The sequence below is a fragment of the Malania oleifera genome, chromosome 3, assembly GCF_029873635.1.
Source record: "Malania oleifera isolate guangnan ecotype guangnan chromosome 3, ASM2987363v1, whole genome shotgun sequence".
NCBI lineage: Eukaryota > Viridiplantae > Streptophyta > Magnoliopsida > Santalales > Ximeniaceae > Malania > Malania oleifera.
Window position 1 is genome coordinate 15,935,655 of NC_080419.1, and position 15,817 is coordinate 15,951,471.

At 37.1% G+C, this 15,817-nt stretch overlaps 1 protein-coding gene across 2 annotated transcripts in view; it reads right to left on the reverse strand.

Annotated features, from left to right (window-relative positions):
* Positions 1 to 8,080, reverse strand: part of LOC131150218 (dual specificity protein phosphatase 1) — a 51,546-nt gene extending 43,466 nt beyond the window's left edge. The window contains exons 1-3 of one of the 2 annotated variants that reach the window (XM_058100818.1): positions 7,899 to 8,080; positions 6,401 to 6,547; positions 6,123 to 6,258 (exon numbers count right to left, since the gene is read on the reverse strand). In XM_058100818.1, coding sequence (XP_057956801.1) covers positions 6,123 to 6,258; positions 6,401 to 6,508 — 244 coding nt within the window. In that variant the 5' untranslated portion in view covers positions 6,509 to 6,547; positions 7,899 to 8,080. The remainder of the gene's footprint in view (positions 1 to 6,122; positions 6,259 to 6,400; positions 6,548 to 7,898) is intronic. The other variant, XM_058100817.1, reaches the window with a different exon arrangement.
* Positions 8,081 to 15,817: the final 7,737 nt, after the last annotated feature.

Genomic DNA, 15,817 nt, shown 5'->3' on the forward strand with positions numbered 1-15,817 from the left:
TGTCAAATCCTTACTATCTCATCCCAAGTTATTTTAGGTCTACCCCTACCCCTTCTACTACCCCCTACAGTAACTAACTCACTCTTCCTCACTGGTGCACTATGTGGCCTACGTTGCAAGTGTCCATACCATCTAAGTCATCCCTCCCTTATCTTGTCTTCTATAGGAGTCACACCTAACTTTCCGCAAATATGTTCATTCCTTAATTTATCTTTGAATGTTATACCACTCATTCATCTAAGCATTCTCATCTCACAACTTTTACTTTTTAGATATTATGTTTCTTCGTCACCCAACATTCCGATCCATATAGCATAGTTGGTGTTATAGCTGTCTTATAAAATTTTCCTTTCAATTTTAAGGGTATCCTACGATCACAGAGCACACTTGAAACACTTCTCCATTTTACCCAACCTGCTTTAACTCTATGCATTTCATCATTTTCAATTTCTCCTTCAGCTTGCATAATAAATCCAAGGTATCAGACACCCCTTTAGTCATGCCACCTCACAGGATTTAGAAGAAAGGCGATGGGCTTCATTCAGATTGGGGACCTAACATTCAACTTGGTTATTAATGCTAGTAGGAATTGACTTTTGGGCCAGCCCATTCAATTGGCCCATCTAATGCTTAACTAGATTGCTTTCTTTTTTATTTAAGCAAAGCCCAGAGTAGGATCATAACTCTGATATTGGGCCTCCTTAACCGAAAGGCCCATCAACTGTTTCAAAAGGCCCATATTGCCGTCAAGTAGTCAGCCAGGTCTAACGTTATCATCAAAGACCTAGGCTTGACCCCCATCCAATCTTCATTAATCCTTCATCCTAATAGGAAACCCTAGCCACCTCTGGACCCCACCCCTCAGTCAAAATCCTTGCCGGAATCCTTGCCCTCAGCAACTTTGACTGGTCAAACGAAGCAAGCCAAGGGACTTCCTCTTGCATCTTCCCCACACAACGAACACACATGTCACGGTCCGCCTTTTTCACACCGTTGTGAAGGGCCATGCGGCGCTAGCTAAAGCACTCTTGCTTAACTAGCCAGCCTTTTGTTTACCAACATTCATCCACGAAGCACTTTCATTAACATTCAATCAGATAGCAGCGGAAATAATAATCAATTCATGAAAGCCGTGGCAACCAAGCAGTAAATATTGAAGCAAACGTAATTCATTAACAAATCCTCCGTTGACATGTTGTACTTAGCGAGGGAGGCAAGTAGGCTAAGCACGTTGACAATTGCTAGTGAGTTTTACAATGATTGATGAACACTCACCCTCCCCTAAAGAGCTTTCTAGGCCATTCTCACTCTAGCACTAGGAAACATCAAAGTGACCGAGGAGTCATACTGCCTTATTTGGCTTACAATGAAAGAAATACTAGAAAATAACCCTACACTAGTATTTACATGATGGAAACCCATCCCAAACACACGAGATAAGCGGTCATAGGCAAGCATAATGCCCTGAACAAGCTTAGCCCGTGACAACACACCACGTTCACCTCACCCTTAAGAAGTCGTATAAGCACAAACATCAACTCCATTTCCTGAAACTATCTAAACACATGAACGATTCTCAAAGATCTTACTACTCCCTACACCATTAGTGACAAGATGAAGAGAGCTTAACAAAACACTAAATTCTTCCCAAAATTGAAGCCACCCATCACCTTTGGACCCTTCAGGAACAAATATAGAGTACCTCTTGCCTCTCCAACCATGCCCTAATCCCAAGAACTTATCTGCCCTCGTTGCATGAATTGCCATCCAGAAGTCAGCAAGACCTGCACGAAATCTTCAAAAACCCTTGCTTGACCTTCCATCAAGAGATGAAAATCCCAACGAGAACCATGTCGCAACAGCTGATGAAAGTCTTATCCATCGATTGGGTTGCCGATTCTTCTCAAGAACAAATAGAGCTACGAGAACCATGTTGCAGCAACTGATGAAAGTCTTATCCATCGATTGGGTTGTCGATTCTTCTCAAGAACAAATAGAGCTACCACCTTACCCACTTTACCCAATCTCAGATCAAAGGATTTCCCTTTTATCTGGACTAAACGAACCCTCACCATCAAAATCTACCAACACCAAAACAAAGCATGATATTGAAATGAGAGATCAAAAGGTTTTTTGCATGAAAAGAGATGCGAACCATAGCAGTCTCAAGGAGCTTGATGATAAATAAATAGCTCAAGGCCTCACTGCCGAAGAGAAAGCAAGAAGGCTACTTCTCAAGAAAAAGATGGCTTGTGTCATGAACATCAATGTTTTAAAAGGCATTTTCAATGCATGCCCCTCAAGGTGCTTTGGGGCCAAAACACATCAAGATACTTTTCAAAGGCGCAAGTCTCAAAAGGCGCACTCTTTTTTTATAGGCGCACACTCAAGAGAAAAAGGTGCACCTTTGACGCCTTGCCAAAGAAGGCATACACACAATGGCCTATCATAGATACAGGCGCAAAAGAATGGATTAGGGCTTGAAGGAACTTCATTCATTCATTCAACATCCGAAAGTAAAGGGGCGAGTTGCTAGCTTCTTTCATCTCTCTCACCTTTCACTCAAATTTGTTCGTACCTTCTTCAGCTTTCAATTGATGATCGCAGGCAGGCAGCTCCTTTGAAAACCCCTCTCAACCTTCCTCTCCCTTTAACAAGCTTCTCTGATCAATGACTGACCTCTCTCATCTGTTTGTTTTCCCAAAAATACCTTTGCATTTGATTCTCTCCAGGATGATGATGTGTGTGTGCTGGAATTTGGGTCATGAGAAATTTCGTTGGACCTCTAAGACTCTCTCAAGCAACTTGACTTATTTTTATTGGATGAAAATAACCCATTAGTAATGCTATTTCCTTGGAAAGAAACGTGGCTGTGGCTGTGGCTGTGGCTGTGGCTGTAGCTGTAGCTTGCCATTGATGGGCAAAGACAGCCAGAGTTATATGAATTTGAAGTCTTAGAATTTTATATAAATGATTTCATAATTTATTTAATAAAATTTTATCATGTACAATATATTAAATTTATTGTTACATTTAAAAAAAATATTAAAGAAGGATGGCCTTGGATCAACCATATGGTTGCTCCTTTGTGACATTTGGTCATAGGTTCGACGTCCAAATCCAAGGAAACAGCCTCTCTACATAAAAGGAGTAAGGTTGCATACATTGTGATGACCCTCCCCCTATCCTTACAAAGCAGGAAACCTTGTGGCTCAGGGACGCCTTTTATTTTAAAATCAAAATTAAATCCCAAAAGGCTTATGCCTCAATTCCTTGAGGCTGATGCCTCACCTCATCCATCGTAAAACACTTCGCTTTACGCCTTTTCCTTTTAAAACACTGATTAACATGGAAGAAACAACTTGGAGAAAAAATTTCAGGGCCTTATGGCTCATGGAGGGGGATTGGAACACCAGCTTCTTCAATAAGAATGCTCACAGAAGGTTCAATACCTTGAGTAGAGTTGAAACCAAGTGGGAGACTTTGGTAGAGGAAGAGGCCATTACAAAGGGAATTTGTAAATTCTATAAGACACTCTACTCTGAACCTGAAAACTGGAGACCCGAAGTTCATGGCATCATTTTCAGCACTTCTAATCTCTCCGCTGCACAGTGGTTGAAAAGGCCTTGTTAGGAGAAACTTCTTCAAGCCCTTGAGGATTGTAATGGAGGCAAAGCACCAGGCCCTGATGGATGGACTTTGGCTTTCCCTCAAGCAATTTTAGGACCCTCAAGCAGGATATAATCACGATTTGTGATGATTTTCACATATCAGGCAAATTTTTGGTAGCCATAATTCAAAATTTGTAGCCTTGATTCCTAAGAAAATAGGAGCCTTAAGCATCAAGGATTACAAACCCATTATCCTAGTGGGAAGTTATCAAACCTTATTCAAGGTGCTCGCAAGACTCAAGAGAGCGATCCCAGAATTTATTGACCAGCACCAACAGGATTTTGTAGCAGGCAAACAAATCATGGATTCAGCCTTCATTGCCTCCAAAGTTGTGAATTCTTACTCCAAGGCAAGGAAAAGATGGATGGTTTACATACCAAAAATGGGAACCTTTTGACCATGTGAGTTAAGATTTTTGCCCCCTACATTCTCAAAAAGAACAGCTTTTGGGGATCTTTCGTGTAAATGGATCCATCAATGTGTTACTACTCTTTAACATTTTATGTACTCATTAATGGCTGCCCCTCATTTTTTTCCTATCTGCACGAGAGTTGAGGCAAGTCAATCCCCTCTTTTTATTGGTTATCATGGTGATGGAATTTTTTAGGCTACTGCTGCAAAAAGCTACCAAAAGAGGCCTTTTCAAAGTTCTAAGTATTGAGAGGAAGGTAGAGAAATGGAAGTCTCCCACCTTCTCTTTCTTGATGACACTATTGCCTTCTAAGAGGTGGAAACTCAACAAATCCTCAATTTCAGGTGCATTCTTCTCTGCTTTGAAGCAGTCTCAAGGCTAAAATTCAACTTGGGAAAAAGCAATTTGTTCCAAGGGGAGACCACACTGAGGGAACTTTCCTTACAGACATTTCAGACTGCAAAAATTGGGGCTTTACCATTAATATGCCTTGGTCTCTCTGGTGTGGCTAAATTTAAAGATGAAGGGGTTTGGGTCCTTTTATTGACATATTTGAGAAAAGCCTTCCTGAATGGAAAAGGAAATACCTATCAAAAGTAGGAAGACTTGCCCTCATCAAGAACACCTTCTCAAACCTACCAACTTATAATATAATAATATGTCCCTCTTCCCCCTTCCCTGCACAATATTGAAAGACATTGAGAAAAAAATTCTTTTTGGAAAAATAGGAGAAGATTTTAAACACCATCTTATCAAATGGGGGTTGTTAAGCAACCTCACAAAATGGAAGATTACAGCTTAAGTCCGTCTCCACTTTCAACACAGCCCTCCCAGGGAAGTGGCTCTGGAGGTTCATGAATGAACAAGCTCTTTTTTGAAGAAAGATCATTGTTTCAAAAATGGTCTTGATCACCACAGATGGTCTTATAGAGAACCCTATGGTGCAGGAGTTTGGACATCTATTAGAAAAGGCTGGGAAGACTTCTTCTCTTTCATGAAGTTAGACATTAAAATGGTGATAGTATTTTGTTTAGCATGACATGTGGGGTGGTCCCTTTCTTTTTACCACAAGGTTTCCAACCAATTTCAGCTTGATCTGTGACAAAGATGCTCTATTAGAAGTCACCTTCAGATTTCAGCCAAAGGGAGTACCTGAGGCATCCCCTCAGTGAGGAATGCTTATGATTGGGAGATTGAAAACTTTGTGGATTTCTTCGGCACCCTGCGTACCTTTTCCCTAATTAACCAAACTGGACCCTGGACAAGAGTGGCAGCATTACAGCAGGCTCTTTCTACAGGAAATTCACTTCTCCTGCAGTAAACAGCAGCAAGTTCCCCTGGAAACCTATTTGGAAGACTCCTGCGCCCAGAAAGGTTGCTATTTTTAGCATGGGAGGCAACTCTAGGAAAGATTCCCACAATTAACAACCTGCAGATAAGGGGACTGCCTCTTGTCAACCCATGCTTTTTGTGAAAGGAAGAAGCTACGACAATTGATCATATCCTTTTGCATTATTCCTGGACTAGAAAGACCTGGTATCTAGCAGGGGAGAAAGAAATTTGGGCATGCAAAGGTATTTGCTCATGTAAAGAAGAGGGAAATTTTCGACTCTTATTCCCCTTATCGATTTTTGGATTGTCCAGAGGGAAATAAATTGAAGAGCTTTCTAAGGATCAGCTACGTCTTTGAACATAACATACAAAAGGACTACCACATCTATCTAGATGGTATAGTGGCTTGCACATGGTGGACTCTAATATAATTATTGACTTCTTTCTTTGACACAATGGGAGCCCTCTGGTGCCCTTTAATGAATTATCTCTTTGCTGATTTTTAAAAGAAAAAAAAAAAGCCATATTGCTTAAGTTCAGCAGAAAGACATCTCTATAATATGCAGATTCATAAACATTTCAGCTATACAACATATTCCAGCAAAACTATGGAGTGCAAAAAAGAATCCGCTCAATATTGGCCCCGGAATCATAAAGAATATTTCTGAAGAAACTATTCTACCTAATAAAATGAGCATCATCCTACCTTTAATAGTTTTGTATGTAAAATCATTTGGATACGCAGGCGCAATTGAACTGGCCACAGTTAAGATGTGAGTGATATTCAAGCTTTTCAAAGCATTTTTGTTATTTGCAGCTCCAACAGAACCCAGGAACAGACCCTACGAAATTGAACAAAACTAAAACAAAAGAGCAATGGTTGCAATATACTGGCCTCCGCAAACAATAAAAACAGTAACCAAATTTCATAAAATTGCATAAAATTTAAAACATTAAACAGAATCAATATCTAAATAAAATTACCTCTTCAATTTTGCAGGGAATGTTATCCTCTCTGATGTATCTTGTTGCATACATAGCTCGAAAAAATGCTGATATTTTGTTCCTAAGAACTTCATCAGCTGGATCCATTGTGAGGAACCTTTTCTAGTTCTTTTTATTTTTATCCCCCTTCAGAACAGGAATAGTACTGTCAATAATTGGATATATAGGCAATCAAAGCAATTGCCGGGACAGTGGCTGCTGAAAACTTGAAGTGAACAGTTGAAATGGAATGAAATTGTTCCAGGAATCTCAGAGGAATTTGTACAAATAGAAGGAGAAGAATTGATGACTGTATCTGAAACTAATAAACTATTCTCAGTCCCTCCCTCTCTGTTCCCTCCTCCATCCCTCATTCACTCTTCCTCTCTTCTACCTTCCTTTCTACTCCCATTCTCGAATAAAATTCTTTACTTCTTCACTAGCCATCAGATGTGTAGGTAATATGTCTTCATCTAATTTATTCATAAAATTAATAGCACTCTGCTATTTATATTTTTGCATATTTCTATAATATAATTTTTTTGGTTTGTCATTCAGCAACATTTTAAGAAGTTAAGAGGTAAACAATAAGAAAAAAAAAAGTTAGAAGTAGAGAAAAAAAAAAATTAATTATGAGTTAGCTACAGATACATTAGATATAAGTAATAACTGATTAGTTATAACATGCTTATATTTTCTTATATGGCATTAGCTTTTCTATTAACTAATTCCTTGGAAAATAAAAAGTAGACATTCAAGTGGAAATTTGCGTTTAGCCATTGCATATACAAAAGGCATTTCACCACTTAATATGGTGTCCACTTTTCATTTGCTAAAATACCATCATATAAACATGGTAGAATATAAATGCTAATTGCAGAAAATATTACTTATCTTATAACAAATAACTACTGATAAAAACTTTCACATCTTAAACATCGCCGAGTTTAATAAAAAAATTAATTAAATTACTAAAATAAACAAAAATAAAAATAAAAAATAATAATTAACATTATGGACAACTTAAATGAAGACAAATTACACTCGCATCTCATTGCGAGTCTCAATTGCTAGTACATATCCAGATTCAATAAAAAAATTTGAGCGAATTTGCACGGGATATACAAAAACAAGCTAAAGATTTGCATTTAAAATTGTGCAAAATTAAAGAAAAAAAAAACCAAAAAAAAAACACGTAAGTAGATAATGTCTTTGCAGTCTGAAAACACGGGACAACCATTCATCAGGAAAAAAAGGGTTGTTCACCAATGTAATTACCCATCAGTAATCGAATAAAACATCATCAAACACCATAAGAAGATCGAAATTCATATCAAACAATCATTTGGGTCAATCCCGAATTGCAAAAAGAACATCACTACAAACGGAAAACAATTCTTTTGCGACCACCGTCGGACTGAGATTCAGAGATTCGCGAGAGATGTCAAGAAAGTAGTATTTACAAAAGGAAAAAGAAAATGGGTGAGGAAACACTGACCAAGAGGCACTCAATCGGGCAAAACACCGAGGACGGACTGAATGAGATGATTGCAATCTGTTCTCCAGAATCCTCCAATCCTCCGATCGGGGCGGTTCGCCGGAATGCGACTTCGAGCGAAGATGTTACCCTACAGGGCGAAGGAATTTTTATAGTCCACTTTTCAAGTCAGCGTCTCCATACGTGGCATCATGTAAGTGATTAATTAAAAAACCACAAAAGTAACAGGCGCTTATTGCGCGAGCTTTTTCCCATTTTAATAAAATATTAAATAAGTTGGGAAAAAAATTTTCATTTTAAGACTTAAATCTCACAGTTTGATCCTATAAGATTTTTAGGGGAACGAACCGTGAGCTGACGCGTAAGGGCCGAAGCAAATCTTGCAGGACCAAATTGCGAGATTTGCTTCGGCCCTTCAAGTATCATTCTCCTTCAATATTCTACATAAATAGAAAGCAGAGAGACAGAAAGGAGGAGACTGTTGAAACCAAAGCGCAGAGGGCTGAGGTCGGACGATTGGCAAGTAACCGTTGCTCGACGAACGTTGCTCGTGAATGTTGAAAAAGAAGATATAAATGGGGGAAATAGGGTAAGTTTATTTTGAAACCCTAAGCAGTTTTTTTTTTTTAATTCAAATTTATATTTTTGATTGAAAAATTTGTTAGATTGATTAATAAAATCGTTAGAGTGACTCATAAATTAATACGTAGCACCTTCAATTTGCTAATTGAAGGCATCGTTTGGAAATGCCCAAATTTGAGGTTAGGGTTTTTTTGTTAGTATTTTACTTCCTTTCATTTGTTATATGTGTTATGTGTAATTTAATTGATAAGTATGTTGTAATATAGTGTTTTAAATTTGGTATTAGAAAAAAATGAATTATTGATTGGATTTTAATTTAAAATGAAGTATTGATTGGATTGACATTATGAGTTTGGAGTTTGTATTTAATTTATCTGTATATATTATTGTTATCCATTTTTCCTCATTTTGCATTCCATCTTCGTGTTTTTAATTTACATTTTAAGTATAAAATGTCTAATTATTATTCAATTTGTCAAAATTTCAACTTGTTGTTTGGACATGTTAATGTGTAGCTTAGATTTTTTTTTTTCGCAATATATATGTTGAAATTCTTTGACAATACTACCATTTAATCATTTTGGGATTTAATATAAATAATAGTACCAATATTAACACAAATTTAAAACATATGCATCATAATATATTATTTTTAATTAAAAAATAACAATATGAATTATATTAACTATAAAAATAATAATTAAAATAGCTGAAATATTATTTTAAAAATTCACAATCATATGTTAATTCACTATATGATAAGCATTGTTGTTAATTAGAAAGTAATAATGTGAATTATATTAAGTAGGAAATAATAATTAAAATACCTAATTTAAATAAAAACATCATGAACAAAAATTAATAACTAATATACAATTGATGAGAGAATATCGACCAACACTTGATGAGAACTTTTTCAAACAATATATCAATTTCATATAACTTTTAAAGTGTTACTCAATGCAAACATGGATAAAAACTGAATATTGTTAAAAGCATATTTACACATGCTCAAAAACATTTTTTTAGGGAGTGCAGAAAGGGACAGTTTGGTGACTTGCTTATATAATAATTCAATTGATTTTTAAACTAAATTTGTTTTACGTTACAATAATTTTGTCAAAACAAATATGTTAATTCCCTAAATAATTATACAATTTATTTATTGATGAACATGTTCATGCACACAGTCATTTGACTTTTTTAACTGTTATTGAATATTCTGTTTTTGCATGATTAATCTGGAACATCAACTGTACGGCTGATGCAATATTGTGAAATGCATATTGTTAGTTGATTAGGAGTGCATGCTGATTGAATTGAATGTCACTTGTATGACTGATGCAGTGACTTGTGAATTGCATGTTATAGAAACCCTTAGGATATTTGGTACATGGTTTATGATATCTAGGATGAGAAAATGTTCTATTTACAGACGGCATACTGCCGAATTTTTGATAAGATCTTCTCTAAAATAATCAAAGTGTATAAATCATGTGTTGAATGATTAACAAATGTTGCATGCTGAACTTTATTATAAAGGATTATTGCATATAATGAATGGAGTCATGATTATAGTTGATTAGCTTAGCATGAATGAAAAGAGGTGTTATGACATGTGCTTATAAATACAATTTTATTTTTTGTAGGTCTTTACTATTTCCTAAAGATCGATATAAATGGCAAGAAGCTTAACCAGTGTTCCGCTGACGTGAACTCACCCCCCCCCCCTCCCAACTCCCCGCGAAATGAATGATGTCACGTACGATGCCTAATTTATGGACAAACCTTCTATGTCCGCTCAAATTGATGTAGATGCCCAGTTTTTCCCAATAAGCCATGTTATCTTTTAGACAATTAATTATATTTTGTTGGACAAAAAAGGACACTAATCCTATCTTTTCGATCTTAAACTTAAATTTCTATTAATTTTTGGTAAAATATAATATTAAATTATATTAATTTTTTTTCAAATTCACCAAAATTCAAATTCAAAACCTAAAATCCATGCTTTCAAATTTGATAAGAACACACTAATTTTCCTAAGTTTGGAAAATCTCATAAATCATTCCAAAAATTTTAAATTCCACACTTCCCATTACATTTGATTTTTGCAATACTTACACATCACGAAACTTTTGTGTCTGTTACAAATACAAGAAGAGGTTTGTGGCTTTTGGTAAACCTTGGGAAATGGCTATGCAATTCCTAAAATTTTTGGAATTTAAAGTAAGGTCAATGTCTTTTTGTCACACATGAGAATGTCAATGTCTTTTGCCTTATTTTATATCTAAAAAATTAATTAAAAATTAATTTTGTAATTTAAATTTTTTAAGTTATTTAAAATTCAAATATACAATTAGTTGTCCATAAGGTAAAAACACTAACCTTTCCAAAGTTTTGGAAACGAAAAAAAAAAAAAAGACGAATGTCCTCCCTTGAGTTTTCAAAATCCACACCAACTTTTTTCAGCAATATTTCCAAACCCAGTTCTATAACATACATAATTTTTCTAGAAATAAAAGTTGAATAATAATAAATATTTTCATGAAAATACTAACTTAATTTATCCCCTAACCTGACTTATTGAAAAGCCTACAAATTACTCCAAAATTACATTTGTAGTGCTCTCAGCTCAACACCCTGAAATTTACATTTTCCCCAACAAAACTTCAGTATAAACTCATCTAATATCTTTCCTCGGTCCAGATATACCAAATTCCTTAATAAAACTTGAAATAATCAACTTACCCAAATTTTGGGATGGTGCCTAAGTTGGCCTAACCAACAAATCACTCTAGTAGATTTGTAGAGAATCTTCCTAGGAGCAACGTGGCGGTTTTGGATCGTCGAACCGGCAAAGAATGGAGCAAAAATCGAAGAGAGAAGGTGGGAGAAATGTAGGAGAGAGAGAGGGAGGGTTAACCTGAAAATTTTAACGCTGAAAATATGAAATAGGTATATTTATAGAATTCAGACTCATCGACAAGACACGTCACCTTGTCGACGATTCCTTGAAGATAGCTCATCGACGAATACTTACTCATCGTCAACGAGTTTCCGGTCCTGAAAACAGTCTCTCAGTAAGTTTTTTTCGACAAGACGCGCGTCCCCATTGACAAGCCCAAGAGCCCTACTCGTCGACGAGCACTTCTACACTCGTCAACGTGACCTTACTGAAACCCCTTTTTAAAATTCCTTTTCTCTTCTTTCTTTTATTATTTAATTAAAATGCCTCTAATGGTGTCATCCCAATGTTGGCTTGATAATTGTTATTATACACAAACTCGACTAGTGGTATAACCGTAACCAACTGCCTCCAAAGTACATCACATATGCACGTAGCATATCCTCCAATATCTGTATCATTCTCTCCATCTGTCCATCTGTCTGAGGATGAAATATTATGTTGAACGACAACTGAGAACCCATAACTTCTTACAAACTTCTCCAGAAATGGGATGTGAACTGTGGGTCTCGGTCTGAAACTATGGACACCAGCACGTCATGCATTCTAATTATCTCCTGCACATACAACTCTGCCAATTTATTTAAGGAGTAGTTAACTTTGATAGGCAGAAAATAGGCAGTCTTCATAAGTCGATCTACAACTACCCAAATGGCGTCTTGTCTATGTAGTGTCGGCAGTAACCCAATGACAAAATCCATCGCTATATGCTCCCACTTCCACTCAAGAATATACAGCGGCTTCAATGACCCTGCCGGCCTCTAATGCTCAGCTTCCACTTGCTGGCATGTCAAACACTATGCTACAAACTCAGCAATCTCTCTTTTCATCCCGCTCCACCAAAAAGATTCCCAATGATCCCAATACATTTTAGTGCTACTAGGATGTACTGTATATAGAGATCGGTGTGCTTCCTCCACAATTACTTTCTTAATCTCAAGGTCAGCAAGTACACATAGCTTGGTACGAAACCTCAATCATCTGAGATACTGAAATCCTCCTCCAGACCATCTTGTACTTTTTCTATAAGCTCTACCAACTCTGTATCACTCCTCTGTGCTACTTTAATTCTTTCCTATAGAGTCGATTGTAACACCAGATTGGCAATAAATGCTTGATGATCACCCTCTAAGAGTTCTATCCCCAGTCTCCCCATATCCATTTGAACCGGATGCTGGATCTCCACTGTAGATACTAATGTGCCCACTGATTTTCGGCTCAAGGTATCAACCACCACATTAGTCTTTCCTAGGTGGTAACTGATGCTGCAATCATAATCTTTAATCAGCTCCAACCATCTTCTCTACCTTATGTTCAATTCTTTTTGTGTGAAAGTATTTAAGGCTCTTATGATTAGTGAAAATTTCACACCTACCCCCATAAAGATAATGTCTCTAGATCTTCAGCGCATATACCACCGCTACTAACTCCAGATCATGGGTAGGGTAATTCTTCTCATATTATTTCAAGTGTCACGAGGCATATTTTATAACTCTCCTCTATTGCATTAGAACACAACCGAACCCTTTATGCGATGCATCACTGTAAATCACGAAACCCTCTTCACCTGAAGGAATCGTCAACACTGGTGCAGTGACGACCTGCTGCTTCAACTCGTGAAAGCTCTGCTTACATTCATCAGATCACTCAAATTTCACCCATTCCCTGGTCAATCTAGTCAATGGACCTGACAATTTGGAAAAACCATCAACAAACCTGTTGTAGTACCCAGCCAATCCCACGAAACTTTTGATTTTCTGCCCATTCTTCGTTCGTACCCAATATACTACAGCCTTAATCTTGCTCGGATCTACTAAAATACCACCTCTGGATATCACGTGTCCAAGGAAAGTAACCTGCTCTAACCAGAACTCGCACTTCTTGAATTTCGCATACAATTTTCTTTCCCTTAGTACCTGAAGCACTATCCTCTGATGTTCCTTGTGCTCCTATGGGCTCTTTGAATACACCAGTATGTCATCGATAAATACTACCACAAATTAATCTAGAAACTAATGAAATTTCTTGTTCATCGAATCCATAAACACTGTAGGAGCATTTTTCAATTCAAACGATATAACCAAGAATTCGTAATGGCCATACGGAGTCCTAAATACCTTCTTTGAAACATCCTTTGCTCTGACCTTTACCTGATGATACCCCAACCGCAGATCTATTTTTGAGAAAATCCATGTCCCCTGTAACTGATCAAATAAATCATCGATACGAGGAAGCGGATACCTATTCTTGATAGTCACTTTGTTGATTTCTCGGTAGTCAATGCACATTCTCATCGATCCATCTTTATTTTTCACAAATAATACTGGCGCTCCCCAGGGTGACACACTAGGTCGAATGAATCTCTTGTCTGACAATTCCTACAACTTGTAGATACCCGAAGAATTATAACAATTAAATAATAAAAGAAGGAGAGGAAAAATAATTTTCTTAAAGAATTTCAGTAGGGTCTCGTCGACGAGTGAAGAAGAGCTCGTCGACAAGAAGGATTCTTGGGCTCGTCAACGGGGACATGCGTCTCGTCAATGAGAAGTTATCGAAAGGACTGTTCCATACTCTGAAACTCGTCGATGAGGAGAAGATGTTCGTTAATGAGCACAATTCATTAAATCGTCGACGAGAAATTGTGGCTTGTCAACGAGGCCACGTGGACACGCTTTCTATATAAGCTCAAAACCTCATTTTTTATGCGAAAAATTGACATAAACTCTCTCTCTCACACACCAACGAATCTCTCCTCCTTATCTCTTCGATTCCAGCCTCGTTCTTCACCGGTTCGATGATCGAAAGCCTCCACGTCACTCCTGGGAAGATTCTCTGCACATCTAGTGGAGTGATTTTTTGGTTAGGCCAATTTGGGCACCATCCCAAATTTTGGGTAAGTTAATTAATTTGAGTTTTATTCGGTTTTTGGTGTTTCTGGTCTGAGGAGAATATGTTAGGGAAGATAATAATGAAGTTTTTTTGGGAAAAATATCAATTTCAGGGTGTTGTGTTGGGAACACTGCAGGAGTAAGATTGGTTGTTTTGTGGGCTTCTCAATAAGCCAGATAAGGGGATAAACTAAGTCATAATTTTTACATGAAATTATTTATTATTCAACAACAATAAATTTCACGAATATATATATATATATATATATATTATATAATTATGTTTAGGAAAATACTGTTATGAACATGGATATGATTTAAATGCGTTTTATCTGAAATTATGATTTTGGAAAAGATTTTACATTCAGAAGGTTACCCATTTCTGTGTGGTATGAGTTTAAATTTCCATATAATTATGTATATCAGAATAGAATGTTTTTCCCAGATCAAGCATGATATGATAGTTTTCAAGGCAATTATGAAATAATACAGGAACCATGATTTTAAGAATATAATGTTTAATAGTACATAAAAATTATGTTCAGTATACTATGATATGTTGGCGCAGATGTCGTGATTCATGTTAAGTTATGCCGGCGCGGATGCCGTGATTCATGTTATGTTATGTCGACACAGATGTCGAGAGTTATGTTGGTGCAGATGCCATAATCATGTATGACAAGATAGAATTCATGAAATGTTATCATGTTAGATGTTGACCTCATTGGTCATGCCCGGTTTTGATTATGACAAATACTCATTGTATCTAATGAGCGTTTGAGGTTTTGTGCAGGAACTAAGGGTAATAAGATAAAGATGTGCACAAAGTCAAGTAAAACCCGAAGACCAAAGTTTTATTCCATATTGTAATATATTTAATTGGTCTGTAATAGTAAGTAGGTACTTGGTTTGTAATAAGCCCACACACATCACATGTATCATTTACTACGTAAGCTCAAACCAAACCATGAATGAGAAAGGACCTTAGAAAGACCGTCGACCGACACTAGACTTTTTCGGTGTCTTCAATTTGGACCCCAAGTGCCCATAGGAAACAAACATTTACACATATGTTTGTTAGGTACTTGAATAGGACTTGTTTGGTTCAATATAGGACCGAAATGCACACTTGGTGCACTTTTGGTCGACCGGCCAACATAGTTCAATTTGGCCTGGTCGATCGAATCGGCCTTGGGTCAACAGTTTGACCAAGGCCCGGTCGATCGAACTTCATAGTTCATTTCTTGCCGGTCGACTGAACCACATGAAAGTCAACATTTTGACCTCCCAGTCGACCAACCATTTTTGTACTCCAACTACCTGGTCGACCGGAGGGTCCTCGGGAGAATTTCCGGCAGTCTGGTCGACCGAACCATGCAGTTCAAAAAGGCCCAGTCGACCGAACCTCAGAAATTTGGAAAATCGCCTTGTCCCGGTCGACCGACCATTCAGTTCAAAAGTCCCCTGGTCGACCTAGC